This window comes from Rattus norvegicus, chromosome 6 (genome assembly GCF_021556685.1).
Source record: "Rattus norvegicus strain SHRSP/BbbUtx chromosome 6, alternate assembly SHRSP_T2T, whole genome shotgun sequence".
Lineage (NCBI taxonomy): Eukaryota > Metazoa > Chordata > Mammalia > Rodentia > Muridae > Rattus > Rattus norvegicus.
The window spans coordinates 143,091,623-143,111,774 of record NC_141539.1 but is presented as its reverse complement, the minus strand read 5'-3'; the positions used below and the strand labels follow the sequence as shown (position 1 = coordinate 143,111,774).

General features: G+C 40.9%; 1 protein-coding gene across 12 annotated transcripts in view; it reads right to left on the bottom strand.

Annotated features, from left to right (window-relative positions):
- Nucleotides 1-4,062: 4,062 nt before the first annotated feature.
- The window catches only part of Esyt2 (extended synaptotagmin 2), a 93,021-nt gene continuing 76,931 nt past the window's right edge, over nt 4,063-20,152 (bottom strand). For 6 of the 12 annotated variants that reach the window (XM_087552961.1, XM_087552962.1, XM_087552966.1 and 3 more), the window contains 9 exons: nt 18,253-18,327; nt 17,513-17,599; nt 13,399-13,548; nt 11,052-11,425; nt 10,021-10,119; nt 9,175-9,306; nt 8,262-8,367; nt 7,043-7,092; nt 4,069-6,936 (listed from right to left, as the gene is read on the bottom strand). In XM_087552961.1, the coding sequence (XP_087409087.1) occupies nt 6,891-6,936; nt 7,043-7,092; nt 8,262-8,367; nt 9,175-9,306; nt 10,021-10,119; nt 11,052-11,425; nt 13,399-13,548; nt 17,513-17,599; nt 18,253-18,327 (1,119 nt within the window). In that variant the 3' untranslated portion in view covers nt 4,069-6,890. 12 annotated transcript variants of the gene reach the window in all.

The following is a 20,152-nucleotide window of genomic DNA, read 5'->3' as shown; positions in this document are numbered from 1 at the left end:
ATAGGAGATGGTTTGTTCAGGCTCCATATCCCTTCTAGCTAACAGTCTTAGCTAGCGCTTCCACAGGTTGATTCTTATCCTTTGTCAATCTGTCCAGAAATGTTAGGACAGACAATTTTTCTGTCCTAACCAGAATAATAATTTCCCCCCTTTTTCCCACAAATTGTAAATCGTTTTATATACAGTGACAAAATTCATTGTCTCTCACGATTATTGAACCAGGGTAATCAAATGCATTTGTCTGTAGCCAGAGTTAGCTACTTTGTGGGTTCCTCTTTCTTCCACTGTTCTCCACCTCTTTCTTCCACCCTTTCAACCCAACTCTAGATAGGAGAGAAAAAATGATAGAGGAGAAAGAGGGGGTGATATTATCATTAGTTTACTTCCTGCTGGTTAGAGGTATCAAGTTCCTTGGAGCAAGTTTGATCATCACGGTCAGAACATCTAATTTCTTCTTGTTGTTTTCTTTATGCATGACTACATAACAAACCATGACCAACAGTAACCACCAACAACCCAACCCACCTCTTGGGGCTCTAGCATTTACATACCCCCCCGAAAAGTCCCCAAAGTTCCAAATGACACACAATTGCAGCAACTACCAGAAAATCACCCAACCCCACCCCTGCTAGAGCACAAGGCAAACAACAGTTAGTTGCTGTGGACAATCTGAAGCAGCCCCATATCCCGTAGCTGGGATTAAAACAAAAACTATTATAGTATTTCTGTGTTTAAAAAAGAAACCAAAATGCCAAAACCATCATTAAATTTGTCTTCTTAAGTTTGTAAAATAGTTTCCAAGATGAATTTTTAGTACTTTCCAAGCTTCTCTGAGAGGATTTAGCAACTGAAGAGGCTTCAGTTAACTGTAGGTGTTGCCAAATTAGAAAGCCTATTCCAGGTATTTAAAAAAAACCATCCTTGTACTTCGGTTGCAGAGAGACGTAGATATATAGACATACAGAGACCATGCATGTGCCTGTGGAGTTGAGAGGACAACTTGCTAGAGTGTGTTGTCTGAGCATTCTAGAGATTTGATCATTAGTTTTGGCAGCAGGTGCCTTTACCTGCTGAGCTATGTTTTATTCCAGTAGGTTCCTAAATCACATCTCTGGTTCACAAAGAGTTAATGAGTTTCCAGCCTCTCACCTGGCCAGCAAGAGGTCCTTGAGCTACAGATAAAAGAAACCAGTGCTTATTAAAGCACAAACAGTAAGAAAGAGTTAAGTTTTCAGAAGCTATCAGTTTCTGGCCCCCAGAACAGTAAGGGAGGGTTACAAGGCCATAGATCATCCAATGCCATGTCTTGCCCAGTACTGTTCTACTGTTCTACCATAAAGGCTGGGGCAAGCCTCTGGCGTGTGTCTGTGTGTGTGTGTGTGTGTGTGTGTGTGTGTGTGTGTGTGTGTGTATGTGTGTGTGTGTGTGTGTGCGCACGCACACGCACACATACAGATATATACACATACATATATACAACAGATACATTTATATGGTGTAGATTCATTGCACAAGTGCATTTCACTCTGACCTCTAAAAACCTACTAGCATACTTTGATAATATTTACCCCTTCCCGTCATTCCATTCTCTCTGGTTCTCTTTGTCTTCCCCAACAATTCCACTTCTTTTTTGTCTTACTTTTTAAAACTTAAGCCTTCTGCACGTGAGAGAAAACACACTATCTTTTGTCTGAGTCTGGCTTATTGTATTCAACATGATGATCTATTTTCTTAAAAGTGCTCTGTTTTCACTCTGCTTTATGGTTGAAAAATATCATATTGTTCTATGTAGAGGAAAAGTGAAATTAGGTTTGCTTTGGCCCCTGCTGATCCTAATTCTCTTCTAAGTGCTCTGGCAGTAACTACAACACTCCCTGCTGGCATCAGGTTCTTCTCAGGGAAGAAAAGGACTCAGATACCCACCTTAGAGGAATGTGGCCAGGTAACAACAAATGTGTGTCAATATGTATGAGGATGTTGGTCACCACAAGTGGTGAAGACCTGCTTCCACTCATTTCTTCAGCTCCAATCAACAAGAAAGATGAGAAGAACCAGACCAGAAACACACAGCTGAGATGGAGCACCAGTGGAATAGGAATATAAAGACTCTAGCTGGACAGAAGTTTGAATAGGCAAAGTAGTATTGTGGCACTGGCAGACCCATGCCCTTGTATGACCAAGGCCTGTGGGCAGGATGGGAAGGCCCATGTAGGATTATGTATCTAAGTGCCTGTGGCTAAGAGCCCAGTGTTCCAGACTTTAGAGTTAGAAACATTTGGAACTCAGGCTGGAGTTGCATTGCTTTTTTTTTTTTTTAACTACCAGAAGCCCTAACAGCAGCAACAGCAGCAGCGACAGTAGATGGTGTTTGGTAGGTTAAGGCCAGAATAGGCTTTGGGGGGATGTTATCTCAAGATAACTACTGTCTAACAGTTTTCCGGTCTTGGGTCTCTAAGCCATTAGTGATTTTCTGGAACTCACCCAGAGACTAGGGCCTGCAGATTTTTTGTTTGTTTTGGTGTGGGGATGGGGGTGGGGGAGGGTGAGGCAGGGCAGAGAGCCAAAGGTGCAGAGTCCTCACAGCCTGCTAATCTTTTGTCAGCTTTGGCTTTCCCACCTCTTTGATCTTCTCTACTTTCACTATCCCTTGTTGCCTCTATTGCTTCTATTCCCCTTATCTCTGTCCCAGATAGTTTCTGGAACTCTTCAGGCATTCTGTGGTTACGACTCCTATTTCCTCCACCACTGCTACTCTTTATTGCCAATTCAGACATCTCTTTGTGTTACCAGCTCAGTCAAAAGTATTAATGAAGAAGCTCAAAAGTAGGCAAAAAAAAAAAAAAAATCAACAGACACGGACACCTGTAAATAGGTTTAATGTGTAACAGTGAGAGGTAGCCCAAGAGGATGTCTCCCAGCTGACTTGAAAAATGAACTGAACAGCCTGATTATAGAACCAGGAAAAGAGAAAGTGTGGCAACTCATACAAATGAAGAACAGTGTGAGTATCACCCATAGACTTTCTGATGTGCCACCAGAGGAGGTGATCCCCAACCCTGGCCTAGATTTCACTGAGACTTGTGATGGTCATAAAGTTGGACCAACAGAAGCCACAGTCACGTGTGGAACTGGTCTTCTGCAGAGAGCAGCTATGGCTGCAGACAGCTTCTTCACGGCATCTGATGAGTGTTCAAAGCATGCACCTGGCTTGCTGCCGGACTGAGAGTCTCCTGCTCCGGGCAAGTGGAGTCCAGCAAAGGGTCTACCAGCTGTCAAGGATTCATATGTGCCTGGCCCTTGAATACCTTAGCTTATTTAAATGAAAAATGAACATTAAAGCTGGTGCTTAAAATAAAGGTCTGTCATTTATAGTCACAGTGCTTTAACAGCATTTCATATTACTTAACAGTTCCTTACTTTTAACAAATATTGTTGAGGATAGCTGGGTTATTTTATCTATCTCACAAGTTTTGGTATTAAATATGTGGAAAAGGGGTTGGGGATTTAGCTCAGTGGTAGAGTGCTTGCCTAGCAAGCGCAAGGCCCTGGGTTCGGTCCCCAGCTCCGAAAAAAAAAGAAAAAAGAAAAAAGAAAAAAGAAAAATAAATAAATATGTGGAAAAATACCACTCAAATACTAACTAGTCAGGCATTGTGGTCACAGTGCCATAAAACTAATATAACCATTTACACCCAAACTTTAATACATATGAGAGGAACAGACAAGTGTACAATTGGCACAGCACCTTTTTACTTTTCCTCAATCAGAAACCAAACAATGAAGCCCTTGTTCACACCTTCTATCTCAGCACCTTGTCTGGGGACTTCTTCGAGTTTCAGTCTTACTTATTAGTCTACTTTTCCTACTCAATCATTACCCTTCAAAGAGTCTGTAGCTACATGGAGGAGAGGCAAGTTAGGATGGGAACAAGAGGAATATAAAACCACGTGGACGGTGAAAGATGCACAAACAGCAAGTATACCTGATACGGCATGTGGGCTTTCCAAACTAACTGTTCCCACGCTAGACTTGTTCATTTCGAGAGACAAACAAAAAACATTCTACAAGTACACTAACATAAAAGTTTTATTGAATAAATACATGTGCTGTTATATAAAATTAAGCAAAAAGGACATTTTATGACTAAAACAAACAAAAAACAAATACCACCCTCTGTGGTCCACCTCTACCATGGGCAATCCAGATGGAACCGGTCGCTGCAGCAGTTGGTACTCTCCGCAGCTGCCTGAGGTTTTTAACTAATCCTAAACACCTCTGCATAGGGACGGCCTGCACAAGACATACAGAGTGCAAAATACAAATGGGGGAAATATGGTTGCAAGGCTGCTTCTGTTTTCATCTGAAACTTGAAAACACCTTTGTACTTTAAGGCACAGGACGAGCCACCACATGAATAAGTTACCAGAGCTGTACTTCAAACCACTAATTTCCCTCATTGGTTTGGCTCAAAGTAGAAAACTTAACATTCTTTTTTCTTAGATAAGTCATTAAAAACTAAAAGTTAACATTTTGAGAACTAAAAATATTTTATATCTTCAGGACACTGGAGTGTGCCTTGATGGCAAGTCAGCCCTCCTCATGCAGCACGCAGAACTACAACCAGGTGGGCTAGCATTACTGGACCTTCTCTCTCCTTTCCACATGGACTGGAGATGCTACTTGAAGACTCAGATGATGTACAGGGGGCATCACACTGACTTATTAGGGTACTGTACCCTTAACTATAGTCAATTTGCCTAATTAGTTATGAAAAGCATTTCATTAAACAATACACACGAATAGATTAAGTATATGGGTACAAAACTAAGATAGATAGGTTGTTGGTGAAAAAACACTGACATGATAAAATTTCAGCAAAAAAAAGAAATCTCCTTTGTAGACAGAAGCCCTTCAATACACCTAATTAAAAAGACCTTAAGAAAAACATCTAATACCATGGTCAAGCAACTCTTTTTAATAGGATATTACCTGCCTTTGTCCTGAAATTAAAAATGCCACCCTTGAATATTTTATGTGATATATGTTCTTGTGAGTACATACACATAAACTTTCTCACAATTCTGCTCACCAATGAAAAAAGATTTATAAACTGGATACAGAGGAGATGTCAAATGGCAGGAGAGGGATTACTCTGGCCTTATAACTACCCGGGATGTGCTGAGAAGAGCCAGATTCCATTACAACTGCACGTGGTACATTATAAACTGAGGCACCTTCATCTTCTAGACACGAGGAGAGTGTAAAAGGACACTCTATATTCAGCACAGGCACTTTGGTATGCTTGGTCACATAAGCTTCCCGTAGGTTGTTTAGTTCCAGGAAGCATGTGAATGGAACTACTCCAATTTTGATTACAAAGCTGTATTTTCCTGCTATAAGTGTACATAGTTTTAAATGCTCTTACAGCTGAGAAGCCCTTTTCATCCTGGAGGTTAAAAATGTATACTGAAAAAAGCCTTCCTTGTGCATCTTTTGTTTACAGACACGCATAGCTTATAATACTGTGACATAACCTCACCCCAGAAGAGGTTTGGGGACTCTTACATATGTAAAACATGCTTTTCCCAATCTAAAAAGAAAAGGATTACAAAATAAAAGTTGTACTAACATCTGGCATGGCACAAAAAGAGGATATCCAGAAAACCGCAAGCCTGACCGCTGCTGGCGGACATTGCTCAGGAACTTTGTCATGTATCGGGGACGCACAGGAAGCTCCACCAGAGGTGTATCCTGTGTGTGAGTTTAGGGCCAGGTTCTCCCATCAAGAGCAAGTGCAGTGCTAATCTTAAGCACAGCACCTTTGTTGCACATCCATCCCATTTCACCACTTTACAGTAGCAGACCTGTCTTCACACGGTTAGAAACATGGACAAACAACTTGGGCTTGCATCAATCTTGATAACATCTTATACCCTAATATTGGAGATTAGATCCTATGCTTTGGGCAAAGTATAAAGTATGTTTCTTTTTCTGTTGCTATATAGCCCAAGCTGACCTTTAACACTTGGATCTTCCTGGCATGGCCTCCCATACCCTGGGATTACAGATGTGAGGTACAACACGTAGCATGTATGTATCTCTCTGTACTATTCAATGTACTATGAATCAGTTACAACAAACAATTACACAAATAAACAGCACATTTCTTTCTTATGTAATAAATTTCAGATGAGTATACTGTGATTCTCAAGAGCCTTGGCAATGCTCTTGGTATTGTCCATTACTCAGTTATACGACTTTTTAAATAAGCCATTCCCTGACTTCTCACTGTATTTTCCTATTTATAATAATGTTAATAATTTGAAGTTTGTTTTATCATTGACATAAAAATTCTATATTTAATAATCTTTCCATTTTTCCCTTAAAAAAGCCATACCACACAGCAGATCTATAAGAACTTTTTGCTGAAAAGATGAAAATGATTATTTGTCACAGAATTTAATAAATCTTGGAAGAAAATATGTATTTTCTTAATACATTTTCTTCTTTATCCAAACCAGCATGTAGATATTATAAAAAAGAATCTATTTACATGGTGTAGTGCACCTCCAGGACGCAGGACAAGGCAGAAACAAGTGCAGGTGCCTGCTTCCCGGCGGGTGAGGTGCGGCTGACAGAGCTCCACACAGGAACCATCACTCCACCACTGCACATCGCAGTGCCTGGTGAGGCACTGGAGGAAACTCAACAGGGAGACTAAACAATGATATTGGCCAAATTTTCCTACAATGCCAAGTTTTATAAATTATTAAGGTATGCATAAGTCCATACTTAAAATTATAAAATAGCATTGGTACATCTGTGAGAAGGCTTGTTCCATGTTGAGGTGGCACACGATACACTGAGAAATAGGCCTCCGTCCAGCGTAGCTACGCTATCACCTGTGGCCTTGTCCCATCTTCTGTGAGGTCATACCTGAGAAGGCACAGAAAAGTACAACAGACTCGGGTCAGGCTTTGGGATGGTGGACACAGCTAGGTTTCTCTGGGAACTGTCTGCAACGTGGGACAGGGGCACTCACCACTGGGTCCAGCCCTTGGCGAGTTCTTCAGATGCCAGAGCAACCAGCACCTGTGGGTAGAAGAAGGCACTGTGGGACTACTGAGTAACTCCTTTACATCACTCACCACTCCTTCCTACCCGTTCTAATTTCTGAACAATATGGAAATCTCATGTTTTGAGGTTCTCATTTTTAAAAATCCTTTTAACCTTTCCATGGCTGAGTCTATCCAAGAGATTCTTCTCGTATCTAATAGTCCTACAATGACTGTGAAACACATCCAGAGGCAGCTATGGAGATACTAGCAAACATGGCATTAATGGCAGAGTGTGGTTTGGACATGAAGTGACTATAAAAGGCTCGTGTTTTAAAGCTTGGTTGCCAACCAACTGATGGGCTTCTCAAGGTGACTAAACCCAAAGGCTCTGAGCTAACCAATGGGTTAGTCCTCTGGCAGACTCATACATACTATGATGGCAGTGGGAAACTGGGGGTGGATAGGGTCACTAGCAATGCACTCTGGAAGCTGTGCTTTCTCTTTGGTCTCCTTGCACATCTTTGTGCTTCTGTCTATTGTGTGGTGGACAGCTCTATTCTGTCTCACGGCCCCCACCATGACCTTCTGCCTTACAACTGGCCCAGAAAACCAGAGCCCATTCATCGAAACTTCTGACAGGAGGCAAAAAAAAAAAAAACCTTCCCTGCTTTACAGTGCCTCTCTTAAGTATTTGCCATGGCCTGGCTGATAGCAGGTTTTTCACTTTGCTGTTGACAAAGAGACATCTACAATTCCTTTCCCTATCTAAACCTCTTTACACTGTAAAATAATAAATAAACCTACACCAAAATTAAATGTGAGATGGAAAAAACAAAAGAAAATTAGGAGAAAGAAAGTCAATGGCATGCTGAAGGAAGTACATGGTTAGCTGAATGGGGGGGGGGGCAGCAGGCTATTTGAGGGTATTTTCCTTCATGTTTTCTTCCAATGTAATATTGAATAGTTTCTAAAATTTCAAAAAAAAAAAAAAGGAATCAATGTTTCTTCACCTTTAAGTTGCTTGTTTACGATGAGTAATAAGTCAATAGTAAGGATACAGGAAACAGCTACATACTGATGTCTTACCACAATGTGATAAACATGCACTAACCCAAGTGAGCCTCCCTTCCCACTGTGTAAGCTATGATCTAAACTGCATTTAATTCTACAAGGTGTAGGATACAAGGACTTAAAAAGAATCACTTTGCCAAGAAGCCCTTTGTCTTTGGACAAGAAGCCGCCACTGTTCTTCACCGCCACATCCAGTGTTCTCCTCTGCACCTCGGGCAGCGAAACACTGAAGTCGAAGCTGAAATGGAAACCACACCCCCGTCAGCTCCTGAAGATCCTGCTGCACTTCCTTCTAACTAAAAACTTTTGTGCCGGAGATCGTTCCAAACACTGCCTTTTCTCTTGTTGCCTTTTCAGTGCTGACCCAGCTGACTGTAGTTTACATAAAAGTGCTGCCTGGAAACAGTGGGGGAAGGTGACACTAAGGGGGGAACAGAGCGGGCTGATGCACACTGACGCTCCTCCACGAGCAGCTGCTGCACTGCCAGAGAACGATGGGACGGGGCAGTCTGCACAGACTGGGGATCCAAAGATCTCTCGTGACCACACAAAGGCAGCTTCTATTAAAGTGACTGTTATGATTTGCAAAAAAATTATATCTCCACTAATTTTTGAAATTGTTTTAGAAAAGTATTTTATGTTACTAGCTTATATTAAAAAACAAAAAATTATTTAAATAAAATTATTTAAATTTTAATGCCTCTTTAAATTCTATTTGATTTAAAATGCAGTCTTAGTGTTATGTCACCAAGTCAAAATTCTTCAAAGTCGTCAGTAAGATTCAACTTTTAGTGGGGGGCAGTGGCAGTATATGCCTTTAGTCACTGTAGTCATCAGTCTCCCTGGGCAGCATCCTAACTTGGGTATGTGATGCTTAACACCTCTAGCGAAGGTCAAAAGCTTCTTAGCAAGCAACATGTGCCAGAATATGCTATGCTGGAATATGCTAGAGAATAAATACTATTTCTCCACAGGCCTCATCAGGCCTGCCCTAACCTAACAGTTCCTCCAGGTAGCCTCCTGGCTAAATGAAGTGTCACTTTACCTCTGATCAAACACAGGGTTCAGTGTCTTCTTTGATACATGTGTTTTCCTTCTTCCTGAGCGTCTCTTGTCTGGTAATAAATACATGCGGACATATGGATCAGAGCCATCTTCTGAGAAGGCAATGAGGTTTCTAATAATGCAAAGAAGAGAAGACTAGACATTATAATTTAAAAGATAAAACATTTCATATTAAAATAATTTTATCAAGTTTTGACTTCATATTATCTGAACCACAAGGAGTAACACATATCAAATTTCCCAAAGTTTTTGATTGCTAGCTTCTGGTATCACTTTTAAACTTCCCTTTTAACAGTTTTTGCCAGAGTAACTGTTGCCTTTGCTACCTAAGCCCAGAGTGTGGCGAACATTCACAGCCCTTGCTCTGTTTCTCATAGACTGTCCTTCTGTCAGTAAGATTCTGAATGGCCACATGGGCTACTTCTGTAGCACCTCCAATCATAGTTTCTACACAGGGTCAACCTCCTCCATGAACCTGTCCCCTGCTCTTTCCCTAGGATAACTAGTATAAGCCAAACACATTCAGTTACCCCCAACCACAAGCAAACTGTCTTCAGAGCCAAGGGAGCAGCCTCTGCGGTGCCCACCCTCACTGGTGAGTCAGTGTCTCGGCAGCCAGGATACGGAGGGTCCATATAATCCCTTACTGGACTGACCTCTACATTCTTCAGGAGCTTGTGTGTCAATGCCGCCAGTTCTTATTTACCCATGTTTTCAAAAGATTTTTTATAAGCTCAAAATATCTACACTACTACTGATTCAGTGGAGGGGAAGGGATCACGTGAGATAGAAATAACCTGACAGTCCCAGTGGCAGTTGGCCTCACCTGCAGGAGTGCACAACCACGATGAGCTTATTCCTTTGGGAGCTGTGCCGGATAGTCAGCTGGATCTGCCCCAGAGGAGACTGCCCCAGCGTTGTCCCACTGTGGAAACAACATGTCACCATCTCTGCCCCAACTTCAAAAAAGGTGTGCTGTATACAGTAAGATAATGTCCACTCATTTAGACAAAATGGGATCTAACTTAAACATGATTCGAAACTTTTGAATATATACCAAGTTGAAATTATTTTACTTGAGGGTTTGATATTCCTTAAAAAGTCTTAACTAGAGCTTTCCAAATGAGCACTCAAGGTACAAATGAGACAGAGCTCTCCCTGAGACAAACGTCAATCCTGTGCATGATGCTCCCTCTGGCTGCTGCCAGGCAAGTGCTCCATCTCTGCACTACATCCCCAGCCTTGACCTGATCCATGTGAGGAAGCTCACAAAAGGTGAGCATAGGCCAGTGGAGCCTCAGAGACACAGATGTGGCCAATGCTGTGTCCTGAAGTACTTTTATAACCACTATTTTTATTTCCTTATAACTAGGTGTCGTAAGAGGTTACCATATATCGGATGCATATGGTAACTATTTTCCTCCTTATCTGAAGGAGCACAAATACCACCAATAAACCATGACAAATATCCAAAGAAAAGGTACGGACTTGGTGGTGGTGAGGTTCGTGTTCTGCAAGGGAGAAAAGACCAGCCTCTGCTAAACCTGTGCAGGTGACACAATGTTCAGCACATTAGTGATGGATTATCCTGCAGGAGTCCATCCCTGGCATGAACTGAGTATATGGTATCTACACAGCTCAATTCTCTTGCCTTTTCCATCTGCAAAACCTCACTTCACTATTGTTCTTCTAATAAGGTCCTACAAAACAGCAAAGTGTTTGAAAGTCAAAGACTCAAGGAGCAAAATAATAGCACAACTCAAACTTCTTCCAGAGCAGTTAAGATCCTATTTCCCTCCCTGTGGTGTATGGGATGGAAACTCCGAAATGAAAAACAAGGGTGGGAGCATTAGTTACTTTTCAAGCTGACGTAGCCTTTGTCTCAGCTCCTGAGTGGCGATGGGCAGTGATATGTCTGAGGCAATGCTTGGGGTGGGTTCCTTGGCTGCAATGTGGCTTGGAGAGGCCAGGAGGCTAGAAGAGCTCCTGCCTAGGTCACGCTGCCCAAGAGGGCTGGCCTCAGGGGGCTGGGGCTTCTCCTCCATGGCAGGCTTATCATCGACTCCCATGACTGGTGTTGATGGAGCAGTGTTGGTACCACCAGTGCCTGGTGAGGCAGACATCTGAGATTTGATAGGCATTTTCCTCCCTTCTTTGGAGACAGAGGGCCGTTTCACTTGAGCTGAATGCTGGTAGTCTGGAGGCCGTTCTTGCTTTTCAAGATGGAGGACCTAGAGGGAAGTCATGGACAGCAGTGACAGTTTGATGATGGTTTTGAATACTTCTGTAAGTGTTAGCAATCAACTAAAATTTTACAACTCTAATGTGTTCAGCTATGCAGTTATTGAAATAAGATATTTCAGAGTATTAAAAAAGCAAATTTTGCCAGGCATTATGGCACATGCCTTTAATCCCAGCACTTGGGAGGCAGGCAGCTGTCTATGAGTTTGAAACTAGCATGGTCTACATAGAGAATTCAAGGACAACCAGGGCCATATAGAAAGAACCTGTCTCTAAAATACAAAACGAATAATTAAAAAGGGCAAAATTTAAGCAATTAAAGCTACTTCTGTAATACAAACACTTTTCTATGCCTTCTTATCTCTTCCACTTAAACATATTCTAATTATGGGACAAGGCACCTACTGGTCAACCAGAAGGCCATGTACCCTTCACAAAAGATAAAATCTCTCATTCTTCCAGGTGGTTTATACCAGAAACTCCCAGACAAGTGTAATACAGTAATCAAGAGACAGCCGCATCATCCTGCAGACTGTGAAGGGCAAACCAGGTAAGGCAGGCCTGTCCTCAGCAGGGCGTTCTGGAGTTACTGAGTCTCTGATTTTATTAACCATGGCTACAGCAGGTAAGCCAGGCCTGTCCTCAGCAGAGCGCTCTGGAGCTACTGAGTCTCTGATTTTATTAACCATAGCTATACCAGGTAAGGCAGGCCTGTCCGCAGCAGGGCGCTCTGGAGCTACTGAGTCTCTGATTTTATTAACCATGGCTACAGCAACACCTGAGCTTACTTCACAGACTCCACACACTTTACACCATAACCAGGAGGGCTCTGGGACTGGCAGCGGTGGGGTCACCATTATTTTGTCACTATAAGGTTGTGCCATGTCTTGATCATGTGCAAGAAGAACATTTTGACAGCACCCTGTCAGACTAAGTCTGTTTTAATTAAAAACAAAATGTTCATTCTTAGGGCTGGAGTGTATTTCAGTGGTGGAACATTGGCCTAGCATGTGGGAGGGAAAGGGTTCACACCCCAGCACTAAAGCAAAAAGTTGGCTCTTTATTGTAATGTCTATACGATCTTGTTTTTATAGGGGTATGTGTGCCACGCAGTTTGCCAAGGTTAGAGAACAATCCTGTGGATTCAGTTATCATATACAAGGGTTTCAGTTACTGAATTCAGGGGGTCAGGCTGGGGCTTTACCTGCTGAGCCATCTCCTGGACCAATTTGAATACTTTTGGGGTGGGGGTGTTAACCTTCTCCTCCTCCTTATCACTTTTATTTTTTTTACAGTCCAGTGGTTAACCCCCTCCTGGTCTGCCCTCCAACAGTTCCTCCTCCCCAATGTCTCTAAGAGGATGTCCCCATCCCCCTCCCCAACAACACCCCACCAGACCCCACTCCCTAGGGCCTCAAGTCTCTTAGGGGTTAGGTGTGGCTTCTCTCACTGAGGCCAGACCAGGCAGTCAAGCCTCTGCTGTATATGTGCTGGGGGCCTCCAACCAGCTGTATGCTGCCTGGTTGGTGGCTCAGTGTCTGAGAGATTTCAGAGGTCCAGGTTAGTTGAGACTGCTGGTGAATACTTTTAATTAGTGGCATTTCCTGTCACTAAGTACTTAAGTATTTCTACTCTAAACAATAACATTTTTGTTCTTGTCACCTCTGCCTCTTACAGGTGCTTATCAAACTGCCTTCTGAACAACCTTTGAAGATCCAACTTTGAGGAGCAAACTCTATTGACTCCTGGGCAGTCAATGAATCTAGAAATAAAGCATTTGTTCAGAATGGAGTCTAGACTGTACTCCCACAACTCTGCTACAGTTTCTGCTCCCCTCTAACTGTCGACCTGTTACTATGTCACCTGATGCATGCCTGTAGAACCACCTCTGCCCAGGCTGGGACTGAGGCATAACTGTATTCTTCCCTCACACTACTGAGCCCTGCTAAGAACTAGGTAGTACCCGTAGGGCAATCTTCATTTTTAAGGTGCTGTTTGGACCCGAGTTGCTAAGCTGGAATCGTTGGTTTATGGTCATGTTGTCACTTGCAAGCAGTTGACTGAGTGGGATCCTCAAGCTCCCCAGAGAACACTGATGCTGCTCATCTTTGACCTGAAAAATACAGGCAGAAAACACTTTGAACACTGAGGAAAACAAAAAAGGAACTATTGAATGTAGAATAGTCCACAGATCAGCATCAAAGACACACCAACACAAAACAAAACACAATACATTTCATACATATTATTTAAGTAGCGTGTCTAAAACTGTTAGGGAACCTCTTAGAATACAACAGTATTTATACCACAGGTACCTTTCCTCATCACAAAATCATGATAAACACAACAAAGGACATCTTGTTTATAAATCTACTGTGAGAAATTTCAGGTAAGAATCGACAGTCTAGAGGCAGGAAGGAGAACTGGCTCAGCAGTTAAGAGCACTTGTTCTTGCAGAGGTCCCACATCTGATTCCTAGAACAGACAAGGTGGTTCACAACCATCCATAACTCCAGTTCCTAGGAGCGCAAGGACCTCTTCTGACCTCCAGGGGCACCAGACATTCACAGGTATACATACATGCTAGCAAAACACTCATAAACATAAAATAAATCTTTAAAAAAATTAGAAAGTAATGGTCTACACAAACCTAAAGGTCAGAATGAAACACCTTTTACACTCTGAAATCATATAGTACACAGTGACAGTAATGCGAAAGTTTCTACTAAAGACATACTTGTGGAGAAAATGCATTTTTAAGTGTCCTAACGTCTTCCCTGTTCAAAGGCTACACACTTGTTTTGAAAATGGAGGGCATCTTCTTTAGAACACCCGGTTTCTTTCTCATGAACACTAATCTGCAGCACTGCTTCTGCTATGAGAATGTCACCCATCGTGGTTGTTCAAAACAGTTTGATCAAAGGAAGAACCAACTGCGCAAAATGAACAGACTCCTTAAGAGGAAAAACACCTCAGTTCATAAAGAATACAGAGCTGACCGAGAGAGCAAGAACTGAGTTTGTTTGTGACCACCTCCTCAAAATGAAAAATCCAAGTAATAAAGGCAAAGCCCAAACAATTCTTAAGACTCTTCCAGAAAACTCTGGAAAAAGTACTCCCTAACTCATTCAAAAGGCTACCATTATCTTGACATCAAAAAAAAAAAAAAAAAAAAAAAAAAAAGGAAGCAAAATTACAATTCATGATTAAGAAGCAAGAATGTTTTTCTTTTTTCCTATTTATTAAGTGTGTGTGTGTGTGTGTGTGTGTGTGTGTGTGTGTGTGTGTGTATTTGAGTGAGTTTATGTATATTATATGTGTGCAGGAGTCCTCAGAGGCCAGAAGAAGGCATCTGATTCCCTGAAACTAACATTACAGGCAGTTGAGAGCTGCTATGTGGATGCTAGGAACAGAATCCAGGCCTCTACAATGAGCTTCAGCCAAATCTCCAGACAGTTGGATATATGTAAAAATAATCATGACTCAGTGGGGCTTATCCTCTGTGGTGGTCTGAATAAAAATGGCCCCACAGGAGTAGACATAGCTTTGTTGGAAGAAGGAAGTGTGATTCATTCTCTTCCTGCCCTTGCCGATCAGATATAAAGCTCTCAGCTCCTTCTCCAACACCACATCGGCCTACGCACTGCCATACTTTTAACCACAATGATAATGGACTAAACTTCTGAACAGTAAGTCAGCTCCAGTGAAATGTTTTCCTTTATAAGAGTTGCTGTCATGGTGTCTCTTCACAGCCATAAAATCCTAAGACATCCCCAATAAAATATTGTGTTGAAGGTATTTAAGTATTAAATGTGGAAAACCAAATGAAAATTTGCAACACTTAACATTTGAAAATCAACAATATATTTCACCACATTTACAGTTGAAAAGCATATGGTCATCTCAACATATGTACAAAGTCTTTAGTGAAAGTCAGGATCTATTCATGAAGACAAAGCAAACTAGGAGAAAAAGGTCTCTAGGGAGACCAGACTCATGGGCTACTTCTGTAAAGAGGGCTGAACAGGGAGGCTGGCCAAGAAAAGTAAGAAAAAGGTATCCAATTCTTATGAGAAGAATCACTACTAGAAGACACCATGATGTCCCCCACACACAATCCTAGATAGTTTCACAGTGTCTAGTGGGACAACAAGGAAGAAGGCCTGGCCAGGTGGCAAACACCTATAATCCCAGCATGTGATATAATCCACTGCCATTCCCACAAGCAAAAACAAACAAAAAAACAACAAAAAGGAAGCCATTTTTAGTGGGCTGTATGAGACTGTATCAATATGTAAGTATAAACTGGATACCTCCCCGCCCTCCCGCCATGGTGAAATGTCGTCGCTCATGTGGCTTTGAACTTGCTGCGTAGACTAGGCTAGCTGTCCAGCGAGCCCGAAGGATATACCAGTCTCCATCTCTAGAGTTGGAATTATAAACTTGCGCCGCCATGCCTGGCTTTTCACATAGGTTCTGGGTTCAAACTCAGATCCCATGCTTGCACAACAAGCAGTTATTGCTGTCTGCTCTATTGCCTTAGTCTCCTACTGGCTCTGCTGTTTGTTTTGTTCTGAGATATGGTCTTGCTACGAGATAATTTAGGTTAGTCTTGATTTATGATCCTCCTGCCTTGGTTTTCTAAATGCTAAAAGATTACTGAGGAATCTACTACAGTGTCTGTGTGTATGTACATGTGTGTATATACTTACATACATACACATACACACACATACACAGACACACACACACACACACACACACACACATACATAGACACATATAAAATACAAGATTAGAACCATTTAATGGCTGGGAAACATTGCTAGAGCTCTTGCCTGGAATGAACAAGGTCCTATCTTCATTGTAAGTAAGGAAATAAAATAAAACCATTCACAACATCATGAAAAGGTATTAAAATTTAGGGATAAGTCTGACATATGTGTAAGACCTACATTGAACATAGAAAGCTATAAAATACCACTGAGGAAAATGAAAGACTACTAAGTTAAAAAAAAAAAAACACCAACAATGAAATACACATTATCCATGCCCCCCACTGGACTATTTCCTGCTGTGGAGATGTCAGTTCTACCCACTGGTTCTATAATGTTAGGAGTCCTTATTGAAATTATAGGTTCTCTGAATAAATCTACGATTGATACTAGTCATGTGGAATGTAGACTCAGAAGTACTCAAAACAATGTAGAAAGGAAGCTTCGGTGCTTACACAGTTGTTTTACGATGCACTCGTTCCACAGTAGCAGCAGAGCCATGGTGCTGGCACAGTGGTAGTACAGAACTGTGAGCAGAAATATTCCAGACGCAAACTGCATACTGGCCCTGGACTTCAATAGAGGCTCTAACCTCAATATACAGTAAAGAATAATTTTTTTCAACAGTGTGCTGAACAATTATGTAGCTAAATATTAAGAAATAAATAATCATGACCCTTTCCTGATACTACAAATGAAGATTAACTTGACATAGTTCTAAACGTAAGATGGGCATCCTGGCTAACCTTGTATCAACCTGACATACAAACTAGGGTCATCTAAAAGGAGGGAACCTTAATTGAAAAATACTTCCATAAGATCTGGATTTTTGTAATTAGTGATTGGTGGGGGAGGGCCCAGCCTATTATGGGTAGCTCCATTCCTGGGCTGTTGATCCTGGGGTTCTAGGAGAAAGCAGGCTGAGTAAGTCATGGAAAGCAAGCCAGTAAGCAGCACCCCTCCACAGCCTCTACATCAGATCCTCCTGCCTCCAGGATTCTGCCTGTCCTGACTACCTTCACTAATGAAAGTGTAATTCCAGCAATTTGGAAGTGTAAGCCAAATAAATCCTTCCTCCTCAACTTGTTCTTTGGACATGGTGTTTAGTCACAGCCATAAAAACCCTAATTAAGGCAATAGGTTTGGGAGAGCTATGAGTCACACAGAGAATAAGAGGATTTCTCTACCTTGACTGCAGTAATGGGTCCCAGTGTACTATATACTCAGCTAGAAACTGTAGATGTGCATAATTTTATCAATCATATTTCAAAATATAAGCACAGAATGCAATAAAGAAAATACCTCAACTTCAAGGTCCTGGCGCTTGGGGTTATGAATGAAGAAAGTGAAGTTTTCCTCCCATACGGGTTCACTAGTTTTGTATCGAATCTGTAAGAACAAGTTCATTTAATGTATATACAAGCACAGGGTGATTAAATCAAAACACATACATTTACTGAGTATGTACTATCATCTTAGTAAGCACAGAAGTGTTCAAAGGATGGAGCACGCGCTTTGTGAGGTGTATGACATGACATGACGGGGCGTCCATGCCTCCTATCCAGAGACCTCTGCCGCTCTACTGTCTTCAGTTCCCCCATCCCTGGTGCCTGGCACTGCACTCCACATGGCCCCGCTTGACAGCATTGTCATGTAGAATTTAACAATGCCCTACCACAATGAGTAATTTCTAATTTTCCCTCCTTGATCAGGAAAGATGAACATACAACAAGACCTTCTTTGAATTTTTGAGTCTGTGTTTGCTGAATTTGAACTACAATGTGTTTCCTTTAAACTAAATAATTATTAAGTACTTAAAGGCTTGGGAGTGATTCCATATCTTCCGCATGAAATCAAACAAAAGTCTTTCTATATGGTATGTTCTATGTTATTTAAAGTTAGAGAATGTATTTGTTACACTTAAGCAGCTTGCATTTATGAAATGGCTTGCATGTGGAAGCACATCACATGTCACACGCCTGGACAGCACCTGTGGGGACAGTGACAGCTGGGGCTACATGGAGAACAGCTCGAGCTCTTACCTTACTCTCTTGAGCCTTGTGACCGACTGACATCTGGACAAGAGGATTTGGGTTGCTGTTTATTTTCTTCCCTGACTATCCAAAACAAAACAAACCAAAACAAAACAAAACCAGATAAAATAAATAAACACACTTTGAAATGGGTCTCTCTAAAAACCAAGATTACAGTTCACTTTTATGAACAATAGTCACTTCTATTTACCTCTGATACTTCAAACATGGAGAACATCAAAGGACAATGGAGGAGTAAACAGCTGCTGAGCAAACCCCGCCACCATTATTATGCCCATCATGAAGCAAACTGAGACACGGTCAGTCACGTGTTTGCATAACTTCAAAAGTAAGCTACTTTAAGGCAATACAATCTTTTAAAATTTAAAACTTTAATATTAACTACAGTTCTAAAAACTGACTTATTAAGATAACAAAAATGTAAGTGCAATCAACATAAATAAATAATAAAGAGAAGACAAATGTAAAAAACGTTAACTCAGAATACTTCTCCAGCTGCAGTATAAAACATTGGCTTCAAATTCACACCTTTACACCTTGAACCTACCACCATCCTGTTCAAGTAAACATTTATCAGACGTTGGATATTGCTTACCGGCTGCTAAGTAAACACCACCAGAAGAATAAATGTCAGTTTAGAATTATATGAAATTAAGCAAATATAAATATGATTTAAAAATTTGTAAACAAAAACTGACAAGAAGCATACTTTAGCGAGAGCTGATAGAAGGAAATACAGTAAAACACAAGAGATGTGGCATGAGGTTTATTTGTAACTTAGCCCCACAGAAAGATGCAGTTAAATGTTAATGTAAATTAGACGGTCACAAAAAGTATTTTAGTTAAATAATTTTAGAGTCAATCCTCAACACTGCAGCAATGACAGAAATAGATGTCAAAATCATTTGATTATTCAGAAGATATGACTGACCCAAACCTACTGTGATAATCTATTTTCTGGTTCATCTTTTTGATGTGAATGAATTCTGCAAAATGAAATAAATACTGTTAAAAATATCAAAGCCAACTGATTTTTCCTAAATTCATTTCCTCCTTCTTTAACATGAGAATTTCTAACCCTGAGCTGAGCACACAAGTCCTCTGGGAATAGGGATGCCATCTCACTTCTCCTCCTGGCTAGCTGAGAAACTGACTTTCAAGGAGGGCACACAGGCCTTGCCTATACTAAGTACAAGGTGTTCAAACTACTAGGAGAAGTTACACAGTTCTAGAGCATAAAATCACACTGATTCAAGTCACGTCTACCCCAAGGTACATGAATTTATTTTGTTTGGTTTTTTTTTTTGTTGTTTTGTTTTGTTTTTTTAGTTCTTTTTTCTTTTTTTCGGAGCTGGGGACCGAACCCAGGGCCTTGCGCTTTCTAGGCAAGCGCTCTACCACTGAGCTAAATCCCCAACCCCATGAATTTATTTTGGTACATGAATTTATTTCTAACTAATATTAAGACTGTATTTGTGAAAATGGAACCATTCAGTTTTAAAGATTTAATGAATCTACAATTTTATGGTGAGTCTCCTTCTAATATTTTTAAAAATAAAATGAAGTTTATAACTGATAACATTAAAAACCGGCCTCTGAACAATTTGCAGTTGTCACTGCCTTAATTAATTTATTGTGCATACTTTTGTGAGTGTGTGTGTGTGTGAATGCCACATTAAAATCTATTCATTCTAATCTAAAGTGGCAGTAAATATAAAATAAATATATTTAGCTGGCACTTTTATAATCTTTTTAATGGTTTGTAGCATAAGGGTGTGCCTTAACACAGATGGTTTAAATTATATAATTATATATATATATATGTATGTGTGTGTATATATATATATATATATATATATATAAACTTTTAAAAATCATTAAGTTTTCT